Source organism: Eptatretus burgeri, chromosome 4 (assembly GCF_056783735.1).
Source record: "Eptatretus burgeri isolate ZD-2024b chromosome 4, Ebu_testis_v1, whole genome shotgun sequence".
Classification (NCBI taxonomy): Eukaryota; Metazoa; Chordata; class Myxini; order Myxiniformes; family Myxinidae; genus Eptatretus; species Eptatretus burgeri.
Window position 1 is genome coordinate 124,127,137 of NC_140964.1, and position 15,000 is coordinate 124,142,136.

The following is a 15,000-nucleotide window of genomic DNA, read 5'->3' on the forward strand; positions in this document are numbered from 1 at the left end:
GGAGACTGCAATTCCGATTTGGAGAACTTTGATGTTTCAGTCCTACAGGATTCTTTGGGCAGATTGCTAGTAAATAGGCCTACAAACTTTCTTATGAGCAAATAACGATATATTTTAGCACGCTTTCCCCGAGCTCAGCATGCGGGCTTCACGCTTGCATTGTGTAGCATTTCTCACATTGCCCCAGTCGGAATTTCGCCTTGAATGTTCCGGACAATAGGGTAGGGAAAATGTACTCTAATCCTCGCTAAGTGCCAATTTTTCCAGCGTGCTCGTGGTCAAAACACAAAAACAAGAACAGGATATCTTATAATGACTGACAAGGGTGGCCTGATCCAAGGCCTCCATGGATGGTCTCTGTGCGAGTCTGGTTGGGCTCAGCGTGAGGGCTCTGTGCGAGCCAGAATAACTGCTAACTTGGGATTTTTTGAACACTCAAACATTCCACGGCCATCTTACGACATTGTTCTCACTGTATCTCACAGCTATAAAACTCTTCCTTATCACACATTTTCGCTATTTTCACAGCACTGAAGAACAGTGAATAGAAATGAATGGCAACCTAAGAACAATGTCCTTTTTGTTGAGTTATCATCTGGAAATTACAGATTTTTGCAGTTACAATCACGAACTTAATGCAGGACCATTTTAAGGTAATTTAGTGTGAATTGATTTTCAATTTTTTTAAAGGATGGACTGAAAATTCAAAGGGTGAAATTTTTTTATGGATATGTTATCGTCGATTAGGTGTAGAAATTAACAGCTCGGCAAGAAAGACCACATGAGGCCTTCAAAGGGGAACTCAAACGCTCAGACAACCTCGACGCTAATCTATCTCTTGATACCCTACAAAATAGATATGATGTGTCTTTTTCTGATTTGCGGTTTATGAAGTCGGTAATTTGGCGATTAAAAGTCAAAATCTCATTCTTTACACTTAGCCATGACGTCACACCTGGAAGTTGACTGCCAGATGAGCATTGTCTATGTCTACAGGTTACATTGCGGTATGATTTAAATTAAATGGCAAATAATTTTAGATTTTCCACAAATATGCCTCGTCAATGCAGACTTGGTTGTTATAATAATACAAACCGAGATGCTTTCATGCTACACCAAAGTCCGAAATACCCGAGTGTGGATCGGGCCACGAAAATGTTTGACTTTGTGCTCGGAACATTTTACAGAACACTGTTATGAAACAACAGAGATGGCTAGATCTTGTGGTTATCTGCCACAATTGAGAGGGGATGTCATCCCCACGATTAAGCGGAAGAAACAGCCTTTGTTAGAAACTAACACCATCTCTACCCAGCTACCAGCACATGTACACGGGCAACCACTCCCCCCTCCACATCCCCCCACTATCACCCATCAACCATCACCCCCACACTCCCCCCTTCAACACCATCCCCCCATAATACCCAACACCACCCCACACCCCCTCCACATCCCCCCACAATACCGCATCAACCATCACCCCAACAACACCTACAATCACCCACACACCCCTCCCCCCCACCCACACCATGCCACCATAAAATCCACCACCACCATCACCCCACAACTCCCCTCCCCTCCTGAGCACCACTCCCCCCTCAGGACATCAACGAGGCACGACACAGCATGAAGACGACATGACACAGCACCACCATGGGACGACCACAGGCACAAATGGCGTCCGGGAAAAGTATGAAAGAGGATGATCTTGCAACATACAAGACACCTGGTCAGCCTGCGACAGTGGGACAAAGCATTCGTCACCCATTTTGTCCATGGTGTCCTGGTGTGCCTAGGCATTACCCGTGCCATGTCATGCCTTGTCTGTGCTGTTGTGCCGTGTCTGTGCCATGTTTGTGCCGTACCCATGCCCATGGCGTGCCCGTGTCATGCTAACTCGAACCCTAACAATGCAGGCCCATAACAGGGCATGCATTTATTAATTATTCCTCATGTACAACGTGTGCAAGTAACTAACGCATTTGTCCAACTTATTCAAGGTCATTGTGAAATGCCCTACAGAATAGCGTTGGATCACATTCAAGATGACGTCTCCGTGATAAGCAAACTGAAATGAAAGCCAAGAGAATGGTTCACAGAGATGGTTTGATCAAGTGAAGCACCTGCTTGCTCACCATATACAGTGGGGGAGAACAAGTATTTGATACACTGCCGATTTTGCAGGTTTTCCGACTTACAAAGTACGTAGAGGTCTGTAATTTTTATCAGAGGTACATTTCAACTGTGGAAGATGGAATCTCAAACAAAAATTCTGAAAATCACATTGCATGATTTTTAAATAATTAATTTTCATTTTATTGCATGAAATAAGTATTTGATCACCTACCAACCAGTAAGAATTCTGGCTCTCACAGACCTGTTAGTTTTGTCTTTAAGAAGCCCTCCCATTCTCCACTCATTACCTGCATTAACTGCACCAGTTTGAACTCGTTATCTGCATAAAAGACAGCTGTCCGCACTCAATCAATCAGACTCCAACCTCTCCACAATGGGCAAGACCAGAGAGTTGTCTAAGGACATCATGGTCAAAATTGTAGACTTGCACAAGGCTGGGATGGGCTACAGGACAAGAGGCAAGCAGCTTCGTGAGAAGGCAACAACTGTTGGCGCAATTATTAGAAAATGGAAGAAGTTCAAGAAAACAGTCACACTCCCTCAGTCTGGGGCTCCATGCAAGATCTCACCCCGTGGAGCCTCAATGATCATGAGAGGTGAGGGATCAGCCCAGAACTACATGGCAGGACCTGGTCAATGACCTGAAGAGAGCTGGGACCACAGTATCAAAGAAAACCATAATTAACACACTACGCCGTCATGGATTAAAATCCTGCAGCGCACGCAAGGTCCCTCTGCTCAAGCCAGCGCATGTCCAGGCCCGTCTGAAGTTTGCCAATGACCATCTGGATGATCCAGAGGAGGAATGAGAAAAGGTCATGTGGTCTGATGAGACCAAAATAGAGCTTTTTGGTTTAAACTCCACTCGCCGTGTTTTGAGGAAGAAGAAGGATGAGTACAACCCCAAGAACACCATCCCAACCGTGAAGCATGGTGGTGGAAACATCATTCTTTGGGGAAGCTTTTCTGCAAAGGGGACAGGACGACTGCACCGTAATGAAGGGAGGATGGATGGGGCCATGTATCGCGAGATCTTTGCCAACAACCTCCTTCCCTCGACAAGAGCATTGAAGATGGAGTGTGGCTGGGTCTTCCAGCATGACAACGACCTGAAACACACAGCCAGGGCAACTAAGGAGTGGCTCCGTAAGAAGCATCTCAAGGTCCTGGAGTGGCCTCGCCAGTCTCCAGACCTGAACCCAATAGAAAATCTTTGGAGGGAGCTGAAAGTCTGTGTTGCCCAGTGACAGCCCCGAAACCTGAAGGATCTGGAGAAGATCTGTATGGAAGAGTGGGCCAAAATCCCTGCTGCAGTCTGTGCAAACCTGGTTAAGAACTACAGGAAACGTCTAATCTCTGTAATTGCAAACAAAGGTTCCTGTACCAAATATTAAGTTCTGTTTTTCTGATGTATCAAATACTTATTTCATGCAATAAAATGCAAATTAATTATTTAAAAATCATACAATGTGATTTTCAGGATTTTTGTTTAAGATTCCGTCTTTCACAGTTGAAGTGTACCTATGATGAAAACTACAGACCTCTACGTGCTTTGTAAGTGGGAAAACCTGCAAAATCGGAAGTGTATCAAATTCTTGTTCTCCCCACTGTACATGTGAAAAAAGGAGATTGGAGGTTTTTTTTTACAGAAGTCAACCAAAATGCTTGAAGGGAATCTCAATATTGATAGAAGGTGTAACATTGGTAGTTTCTTATTTTCTATACTGACTGCCAATTCCGACAACAATTAATAACCACTGATGGTAAAAAGCTGACCACATTTACAGCACAGATTAGAAACATGTCACTCCAAATCACCAACTTCATTCCAGTTTTGATGGCATCAGCTGACACAGTGAGGCATTGGGATGATACAAGGCCACACCTGTCAATTACGGACTTAAAAATAAATAAAACAGTGCATCCGTCTCAGTGAAAAAGAGGACCTGCATTCTTCAGGATGGACTTGGAACAAACAAAAATGTGTACAGGAGTGAGCAAAGACAAGCGTAAACTTACTAACAACAAATCCCAAAACATTCACCAACATGGGAACCAAAACAATGGGAAAGTGTCACTACAGTCCTGGTTTGTTTTGGGATTACCTGCATGTTAAGCCTTCATGTGATTGGGATGTGGTTATAAAACACCTGGCATTTTTCAACCACAACCACTTTGAAAGTGATGCACCGAGTCACCAAATTCAGTCACCAAATTTCAGGTGCTGGCTCTGCTTTGACCATTTAGATGTAGTGTCAGAAGGCAATGGCACTTTGAATCCAGCATACAAATATGACCAAACATGGAGAGTGAATACAAGTTTAATTTTAAAGTAGCTGTTGCGGTGTCAGCGATGAATTGCTTACTTTGCTTAAGATCCTGCCATGCACAATACCATACGGAGCCCCTTGAGTACCTCGTGGTACTTCATTCTCTTTTGGCCACACTGACTGATCACCATCCAGGTGGTTTCTAATTCCCTCAGCAACTTTTACATCGTCCATTGCTCGGTCTCTGTAGGTCGCAAAGCCTCCTCTGGCCTTCAGGATTTACTGTATCGTTCTTTTTGCGATGTTGTTGCTTCCAGACGCAACACATGCCCCAATCAATCTCCCGCGCCTCGTTTTTATTTCCTCCATGATGTTTTTCTCTCCAGTCCTTCTTTCTACATCCTTCTTGCTCACTCAATCTGGCCAGAAGATTCACAAAATCTTTTTGTTCCGGTTACAAATAAAGGATTATAGTTTCTCCGCAATGACTTTGGTGACTTTCCATGCCTTACAGCCAAATAATAGAACCGATTTTACATTCCTGTCAATAATTTGAAACTTCGTTCTTGTGTTGTATTTATTTTGATTTCAAGTCTTCTTTCATCCTCATAAATGATAGTCTTGCTCTCTGTATTCTTTGTAGAACATCTGAGTCCCGCCCTCCTGCTTCAGCAACCATAGACACAAGATACATAAACTTGTCGACATCTCGTGTGGCTAAGCCAATGTCTGATGCATTGTCACATCACAGCATTGTTGTCTGATGTACGTAGTCCCATGCTCGCTGTTTTGCTGGTGTTGAGTTACAGTCTTACTTGCAGGGCATTTTCCTGGAGCCTATTTACTTTCCCTTGCATCCTTTGCTTGATGTCTGATGGCAAATCGATGCCATCTGCAAAGCTGAGCTCCTCCAGATTGTCACTTTGAGCCCAGTCTGTTCCATATCTGCAACGTGCTGTACTCCTTAATACACAGTCCAATACAAGTATAAACAGTGATGATTACTGTTGTGAAAATGGGAATTCAGCAATGATATCATAAATATTTTCAAGTGTTTGTGTGTTTGAGCGTTCTTCTCTCGTGGCCAAAGCGTAGTGCCGAGAGGCCTCAAATTTTGCGTGTCGGTGCTTCTGAATCTGGGCAAGGTTTTAAATGAACATACGTTGGCCTCGACATCCGTTTTGAGGGCACTAAAGGCCACTATAGAGTGCATACGAGCATTGGGATGTAGGGTAAGGCAGTGCCCACAGGCAAAAGGTAACCACCATGAGGCCAACAACTCCATAGCTTTTCAATGTCCAACACATCCCAAAACCACCGCCGGGAAAAGTTCATCCAGCTGGGCAGCACCTGGTATCCCCCTCTACCAACTCCCGGGGAGCGCCAGGTAGCCCCTGCAAGTATTATTTGATTATATATATATGTTTTCCATTCAGAAATGATGATGCATTCCTACAATTTGGACACCTCCAGATATCAGAAATGCTGCATGTAGCAGAGGGATGTTTTTCTAACTCTCATAAAAGCTCTTCCAAAAAGTGCCTGTTGTACATTATGAGTCTCCCATGGTATTTATGTCCATTAAAGGGCATCAACATGGAACCATCATATAAAATCCCCAGGTTAACATGGCCAATCATTGCTTTAGCAAGGGAGGATGTTAACCGAATTGTGGTCCGACAATGTGGTTTACTGGATGCAAATCAAAACGCCATTTGCAAATGTGCACCGTCCTCCAACTCCTGCAACAGTAAAGGTTTATCGGCAGAGCCGAGGGAATATGTTCGCCCTCGGGGTTTGTGCTCCTGTGAGGGAAATCCAAGGTGGGAATTTAACAGCAAATAATTGCCCAGACATCGTGACATGACAGAAAAGGCCTACAGGCCTCGGGCATATATATCATGAGCGAATCGGCATTTCTGCAGCTTCTGTGCAAAGCAACATCTGCTGCACGTTATAACAGAAATCTTCATGTCTGATTTATCTTCCTGCACATGTGCAATGGTCATGCATAACACTGATTGAATCATAAAAAGCACTGTTCTTCTCGCAGTTCCGAGTGCATTAATGCATGCGTGAAAAATAATTACCAAATTGATTTTTGGGTAAACACAAAAATTTATAATAAGCAGGTTTAGGGTTCATACGTCTGTCGCAGTTCTATACCTCGTGTAAGCCAGGAACTGCAGAATGACCTCGTTACACTGTAAAACGTCAGATTCCTCACGCTGCAGGTCAAATGTCGAAGCTTCGTTGAGATCAACCAACTGTGCAGGTCTGTGATTAGTGTCCAAGATTTCAGGAAAACCCGCCACGTGGAGCTGGGCTGAGGCAGCACGAGGTAGGGTTGAGAAGGACCTAATGGTGTGCAAAGAAACGTTTCACACAAAACTTAAATGTTCAAAACTATTGCCAATCATTCCATTTCTGGAGTACAAAACACATTAGCGAAGTCCCTGACGACATTGGAATGTTTCAAAGTTCATCAAATTTTACATCTACAGAATCTTGGTGAATACCTGTGCATGTGCTTGGATGTCACAGCGATGGATGCATCTGTAAGCAATGTCGCAATTTCCTGCCGAGTCCCATCTGGAACCCTGGCAACACTAATTGACTCTTTCAGCGATTCTTCATCAAGTCCAACATTGCATTTGTGCATCTGTAAACACGCCTGAAAGTCACCATGTTTACCGCTTGGAAAATCTGGTATCACCTTTTCGGTGTTGCATTGAATAGAATCCTGTTTAAAAAAAAATAAACTATCAGGCCATCGGAAGAACAATAACATTATGTCCAAATATCTGAATTTTCGAACATAAAACCAACTGTGCAATACTGATTAACTGGTCTGAAAGCACCAATAACATGGCAGGCACCCAAAAGAATTACACAAAATAAAATAAAAGCGGCTTCCATGACTTGGAGTATTTTTTGGTCCTTTCCTGTGAACACATAGCTTATGGTATGAAGACACCAGGCTCAAATCTTATCCACTGTGTTGATTTGTCTCTTGTTCACTGTCTCCTTGGGCTGGCAGGATGGCCTAGAGGTATGCAGCGTGCTCGTCTCAAAGCTGTCGAGCCAAGGTTCCAATATCGGCCCAGCAATAAGCAGTCATCCCCTGGTTTCACCAGCACAGCAATTCCCTTTTATATTTTTTTCAAGAGGGTGGCGTTGGTCAGACCGAATTGAGCTTGAACTTTAGAGAAAAGTGTTCGGAGATGAGCACGTTCTTACTGACTGGTCTTGTCATGAATCCTTAAGATGCATCTCATTTTTTGTGCACATTGTCGAGGCTCATATAAGAGCTAACACACAGAACATATAACAAGGGGAGCAGGAGACAAGAGGGGTGGGAGACGGAAGCACAAAACAGTGGGGAACAGGGACAATAGGAGATCTGTGGAAGGGAGATGGATGGAGTGGGGGTACACGGGGTAAACAAGATGGACACCACAGGGACAAGGAAAACAAGGAATTTGAATTTGGTGCATTCGGGGTGGATTAACTGGGATAGAAAAGATCAAGATTTTGGATGGGGAAAGATTTGAGATGGTGGTGAACAGCTGTTTTGAAGACCTGGAGGGAGGAGTGGGATTGAAGAGAGAGTGGGAGTTTGTTCTCGAGGCGGGAAAAAGGAGGAATGAAAGAGTGAAGGTGAACAGTGATTCTTGATTTTGGCAGTTTCACGAGAAGGGGGTTGCTGGTGGATGACGTTTGGCCTGTAGATTCCTGGGGAAAGTTGTGGGGGGGGGGCAGGGGGGAGGACAATGCATGCAAAAAGCAAAGGGTGCAAAACCAGACAGGAGATGGGAGAAAACAGAGACCACCGATCTCTCTGCTATGGGAAAGTGATAGGACCATAGATTCAGCTTCATCACAGAAGATTCCAATGATCTTGAAAGCAAAGGTTTCCACACAATCAAGCTGAACAAGGTGCGAGGCAGGTGACCCAGCTCAGAGGGGAGAGCAGTACTTCACCAAGTTGCAGAAGAAGACCTTGTAAGTGGATAAGAGTTCAGGTGTGCCAAGGAAGGACTTTGCATGACAGAGAATGCCCAGTTTTAATGATGGGGATAACTGACTTTGGAGGCAAACTTTGAAATGTGGTTTGCCCAAGAAGGATCATGCATGATAGCGATATCCAAAAGTTTGTGTTACTGAACTTTTTCAAGAGGATTGTTAAGAAGGTAGATTGGAGGGTTTGCCAGACAGTCCTTCCATAGAGAGGAAGTGAGTGTGATTTGTGTCATGATTGAAAGACATATTGCAAGTGTTTCAGCAGCTTGTGATTTTGTCAAGGTCTGAAGAGAGGGAAGAGTCTGCAACCTGCCTACCTGAAGGATGATGGCTGTCACGGCAGAGGGTGGAGCCATCAGAAAATATATAAAGATAATTTTCCAGAAAGTCAGAGAAATAGATCATTGATGAAGATGAGGAATAGGACAGAGAGTGAGAGTGAGAGTGAGAGTGAAAGTGAGAGTGAGAGTGAGAATGAGAGTGAGAGTGAGAGTGAGAGGTGAGAGTGAGAGTGAGAGAGAGAGAGAGGAGAGAGAAAGGATTCTGTTGAGAGACACACGTTGGTAATGACAATGGAGGAAGTCAGGAACCCAATATTTGAGTTGGCCTTGGATGTCATTGGCAGAAAATTTTGAGATTAAGGCAGGATATGCTAGACTGACTATCAAAAGCACGAGATATGTCCAGAGAGCAGTCCTGTTTTCAAGTCTGATATTTGAGTCCCTCCATCCATTGTTGGGTGAGTATAAGCAGCATGTCCAAGGAAAAGTGACCTTGTCTGAACCCAAATTGATGATCTGAGATGAGGCCGTTGGATAAAAGGAAGGATTTTCATGTCGACTGTGATGATGGGTTCCACGACCTTGGTGATGATCAGAAGGAAGCTGATAGGTCTGTAGTAAAGGGGATCAGGTTTTGAACCTTTTTTTTTTATCACCGAGGACAAATTAGAGCGTGAGAAGTGCAGAAAGAGGATGTGAAAGAGCAGCAGATTAGGTTTTTAGGACTTCAGCTGATGCCGTACAGTCCAGTTGCAATAGAGTTGAGGGATGCAGAAACTTCTCCACCTTCTCAGGTGAAACAGACCCAAAGTCGAGGAGCAGTTGGGTGTAACTGGGAAGGGTGGGTACAGAGAGTGCATTGTTTGGGACAAGATTTGGAAGCAAATGAAGAATGCTTGTTGAAATCAATACCATGACAGATGAAATAATCTGTAATTGTAAAACTTAATTACTTCAATGCATGGATTATGTAGCTAAACAATGCCTGCGATTGGCAGGGAGATTTAACTCGCCACTGCAGAGATGCAGCAAAACATTCAGTGAAGAAAAGAAACCTCCACACAATATTGGAAAAAAATGTACCGATGTCGATCATGATTTGTTTTGTAAACATGTTATACCGTATATTATACAGTTGAAGAACATAAAAGGAATGAAGGAATGGTACAAAATGAATGGATAACTTTCACCTGGCTTCAAGCTGAGCTTACTTATCTGCATCACCTTTTGTATCTCGACATATCCAACAAATTGATCTCCGATTTTATACCACTATATACAATATTTATACCCCTAATTTAATGGCATGCGATGCTTCTTTATACTCCAATTGGCCAAGCAAAATGATGAGGCTGGCCAGGTCAGCTTGGTTACTGTTGTATTTCCCAATTCCATATACAGGTGATGCATGACATCATCACTGGGCACCGAAGGCAGGGAGTACTCAGTTTTGACTTTGTTTGCTTGTTTGTTTACTTGTTTGTCCGGGTGATACCTCAGCCATACTTTGATGAGCGAGGAAGCTGAAATTTGGGAACAAAAGTGAAGATATACTTTGGTAAAAAAAAAGGTATTTCTATTTTTTAATTTATCGATTAATTACTTAATTATTATCGATTTATTAATTCATTATTTATTTTATTTCTCATCCTGGCAATATCTCAGGCACGTTTTTAGCTAGGACGCTGATATTTGGACATGACAGTGACCAACTGATTTGGCCATAAAGAGGTTTTTTTGATTTATTGATCATTCAATTAAATATTTGATTTTTAGATTAATTACTTAATTTTCAAAAAGTTACAGATTTGGATGAAACATTGGTGGTTTAGGTGTGCTATTTGCCAATTGATTTACAAATTAATTACTCTACGATTATTGTTTATTTATTTTATGATGCAATTATTAATCAATCAGTTATTGTACACCGCTCCCTCCCAATTCTGTCTCCATGTGCTGCAAGGCGGTATCGCCGGGTGCCGAAGGCACCCCGGCTATGTCTCATGTTGGAGGATTTGTTATTTATTTATCTGGCATGGGGCCGGTGTACTTTGAATGTACCTCGACTTGTTTATGTAGTGGCATGTTACGCTCACGATCTCTCTCTCTCTCTCTTGCCTTTGGTTCCTCTAAACTTGGTCACTCGTGAAAGTTTAAAGAACACACAAATGCTCGCGATTGACCTACCTCGGATAACTTATTGGCTGTTTAAGCACAATATAAATGTTTTTTTTTATGTCCACAATGGCAAAACGAAAGTTGAAGGCTGTGCATTAGTTATGACAAAGTAAATTATATGAATATCAGAAACTCATTTTTTCTGTTAACGCAATTACTGCATCACACTTTCACTAATACACTTCTTCAACTGTACCTTGAACTGCAAACTTGGCAGATTGTCATCATTGAAATATACAGCACAACACAATGGAAACTGTTTCACATTGTGAAACTAACAACTTTCTTTGTGTGCACTTGGAACATGATAAATGTAATTGGGAGACTCACTGTCGGATCAAGAGTGGAAGATGAGGGTTTTGAATGTTCCTGAAGTCCTTGCTCAGCAGAAGATGTTAAGGATAAAGATGTGAGAGGTTGCCTTGGCCTCTCTTCAGACCTGAAACGTGGTGCTTCCATGATATATCTTCGTGACAGTTGTGACAATGAGAGCTGGGAACAGCCATGAAAGCAGATTTGAAAGAAGATATATTAAAATCAACTCTATTATATTTATTCCAATGCCCCCCACATTGTTAACTCATAATTTGTATATTTATTGATGTATGCTAACAAATGTCCTCCAACTGGCAGTGGTCATAAGCAGCCAGTTTCGTCTTCCCATCTGAACACTTTACCTTATGGTACAAATTCAATCGACTCCGGTTTTGTCCATGGTCTTTCATTGTCATTAATCATGTGAAATTTCACTGATATCTCTGAATGTCATTGTCCTACATGTGTGCAAGCTCATCCATGAGCCTTGACCACTGCAGAAATAAAAGATCAGAAAAGAAAGGCCAAATTCGTATCCTGAGATTATGAACAAATTCCTCGGAGGAATCAATAAAAAGGACACAACATACAGTGAACAGCAGGTTTTTGAGAGCTGTACAAATACAAATGGGCTCAGTTGGACGCATGTAACCATTAAGATACAAACCCCTTCATTGCTCCAGTGGGGATTAAGTTCATGTCATGCTGGCTATTTGGACCCTGACCAACAGGATGTGTCTGCCACAAACTCTCCTGTATATGGTCTGTTGATAACACATTAAGGTTAACCCATATCTATCATCTGTTGCATGGTTTTGATTTGTTATTGTTATTGTTTCTGATTTGGAGGAAACTGAGCTCATTGACCAATTGTATACATTGATATCGTCATGTCGAACTCACTTAAATCAATGATGCAATAAATTACAACAAGGACGATTCTTTATCCCTCATGTGAGGCCATCACTCTAAGAAAGTTGATTGGGACAGTGCAAATGTGTTGCTTTGCAATAAATGCTTAATACTTGTGAGAGTTTCGTGAAGTCATGAGATTTATCGAAACTCTTTTTCACCCTGATACAGATAGCATTGTTCATGTCAGAGTAAAACAACAGAGGGTTGCAGGATAACAGACTGGCAGAGGGCATGGAGAGGAACATGGGGGTTAAACTTCAGAGATGCACTGCAGTTGGAGAATGGGAGGGTCGAAGAGTAAAACAACAAAGGGTTACAAGATAACAGACTGGCAGAGGGCGTGGAGAGGAACATGGGGGTTAAAATTCAGAGATGCAGTGCAGTTGGAGAATGGAGAAATTCAGAGATGCACTGCAGTCTGAGAGTATTATAGTGAGGGGGTTAGTAATATTACGAGTGTTGGGGATGGGATGAGGGGACGGTGGGCAGAAACTATCGACCATCAGCCTTCGAGCAGAGATTGGAGATATGGTCTGTTCAAGCCATATTATGGCTGGCAGTGAGGCCTTGGAACTCCAGAGGCTACACCTCTCCCAGGGGTTGCCCAAATAATATGCTGGGGAGTCATTAGCAGATTTGATCACTGGCATATTTCCCAGGTCTGTACAATGTACATTGGATAGCACAGCAGCCCACCAATGAGATGTGTGGGTTTTTTCTGGACAATGTGGTCATCAGCAAATGGTACAAATGATTTTCCAGAAAAGCAGAAAGGTCAATGATGCAGACCAATAATATGAGCGGTCCCAATGTGCACTATCATGTGAGAGATCAGCCTTAAATCAGTAGATATAAGACAAGACAGAATACTATCTTGAAAAACGCATTGGTTGGAATAGAAAGAAAATATGACAAACCCGAAGTACCAATGGCTGACACTTTAATGGCAACACTGGGAAACATACAATATCAAAGGCAAAAAGGAAGTTCATAGAGATACAGATCCATCATCTCTTGTTGGAAGTTGGATAGAATGCAGCATGTCCAGAGTGGAATAGCCAAAGTGGAAACTGAACTGATGATCAGATATCAAAGAATTGGAAGACTTAAAGCATGTAGCAATGATAGATTCCATTACTTTGCTTATGATGGGTGGAAGGCTGACCAGTCTGTAGTGAAGGAGCTCAGTCTTCATGCCATTCTTATAAACACGGGGTCGTGTTGACAACTTTCCAAGATAAAAGCAAGTGACCATCTGAGCAGGACTCGCAGAAAAACAAAGAAAGTTTAAAAGGGTGGACGTACAGGTTTTGAGGATTAGTACACTAATATCGTCAGGTCTAATGGCTGAGGATGCATCAAGAACGACGAGAAACTTTTGATGTCTGCTCCAAAATTCAGACACTTTAAAAAAATACGCATCATGAAAGGTCACTGGGTAAAGAAGAGGTGCAATTACATCTTTCTCTTATTATAAAATCGACAAGTTTAGAAACTTCGGAAGATAAAAATTTCTGCAGTGCTAAGCAGTCCATGTTAAAGAGCTGGCCATGCTCTAAGCAGAATATATAATTCGATAGATTACTGGGAGAAAAAAAAATTCTGGAGTTTTGCATTTCACACAAAACTCGTTTTCAACTAGTCTTCCACAAAACTTGCAAATGGGTTGACTTGGAAATGCAAAATCATGATGCATGATAGATATTGGCAACATTGACAATTGATGAAGATATGAATTTTGCTGAAGATTTATGAAGGCAAAAACACTGCTTTTTTTTTTTGTTTGTTAATTATGTTAATTATGCTATGTTAATTAAATCAAGTGCTCCGCAGACTGAAGTACAGCATTGATGATGTGTGAGAGTGCATACTCTAATGTCATCCTTGAACTCGGTGCAGAGACAATCAGTACACATTATAAGCATTTTCTGATCCAGGCCAAAATTGACGCAAACATTCTTTTTACCTTCGATTTTGACCTCGTGTATAAATCCCAGCTGATTTGCTGACCTTGTACAAGGCATCGAATGTGGCTCTGAATTTGATACTTTTTATTCTTAGATGCAATTACAATTTGCATTTAGCTTTTGAAAAGGAAATGTGAAAACCATGATAAGGTGAGAAACAAAGAATAATGAGATAAGGCCTTAGTTATTATCTAACTTGGTTTTCAGATCCGCCGACGGTATATTTGCCGAAATCAAATATAAATATAAAACACATTTTTAGCCTTTTATGTTTATAAATTTTCTGCCGAAGGTGCAAAAGTTTCAAAACCCGAAATGTAAAAGTCGGCAATTATTTTCAAAATATAATTTCGCACGTGCGCACCAAAATGCCAAGTCCCCTTTAGCCAAACTGTGCAATAGTCTTCGGTCATGGCATCTGAGCAGTGGCCAGCGTAGTTCAGATTGACTGTAGTTTCTGGGGAGAAAGTGATTGTGAAGAAGTATGTCAGCGGTATAAATTCGAGTGACTGTATTGGTGATTTACTCACGCAACATCTTGACGACGAATATTCTGGCCGAACTATTACATCAATTCAGTGCAGCAGCAGGAATGATTCGCAGGCGACTCTCGATCGTGCCGATTTTGTTTCCGTCGAAAGTTGTACACTGCTGTTCGTATTGAAAGATTTCGGTGCCAAGTCGTCAAAGTTTCCCTGTGAGATGCTGATATTCAACCTTCAACAGACCAGAAATCAGCCTTTGATGTGCTCATGGGGATGGCGAGACGGTACGATCAGATGCCCGCTGAAAAGTAAGAGCAAGTTCTGGCTCTGATTGACCATTTTGAGCGTGTTGACTCCAAGTAGACACCTTTTTTAATCATATAGAGAACAATGCACTGATGTGCACGCAAATATCTACGACTTGGACAGT

The 15,000-nt window shown here is 42.2% G+C and overlaps 1 protein-coding gene across 6 annotated transcripts in view; it reads right to left on the bottom strand.

Annotated features, from left to right (window-relative positions):
- Positions 1-15,000, bottom strand: part of NPHP4 (nephrocystin 4) — a 571,934-nt gene that overhangs the window by 104,736 nt on the left and 452,198 nt on the right. For 5 of the 6 annotated variants that reach the window (XM_085876134.1, XM_085876135.1, XM_085876131.1 and 2 more), the window contains 3 exons: positions 11,219-11,380; positions 6,926-7,080; positions 6,573-6,764 (listed from right to left, as the gene is read on the bottom strand). In XM_085876134.1, the coding sequence (XP_085732260.1) occupies positions 6,573-6,764; positions 6,926-7,080; positions 11,219-11,380 (509 nt within the window). The remainder of the gene's footprint in view (positions 1-6,572; positions 6,765-6,925; positions 7,081-11,218; positions 11,381-15,000) is intronic. The other variant, XM_085876132.1, reaches the window with a different exon arrangement.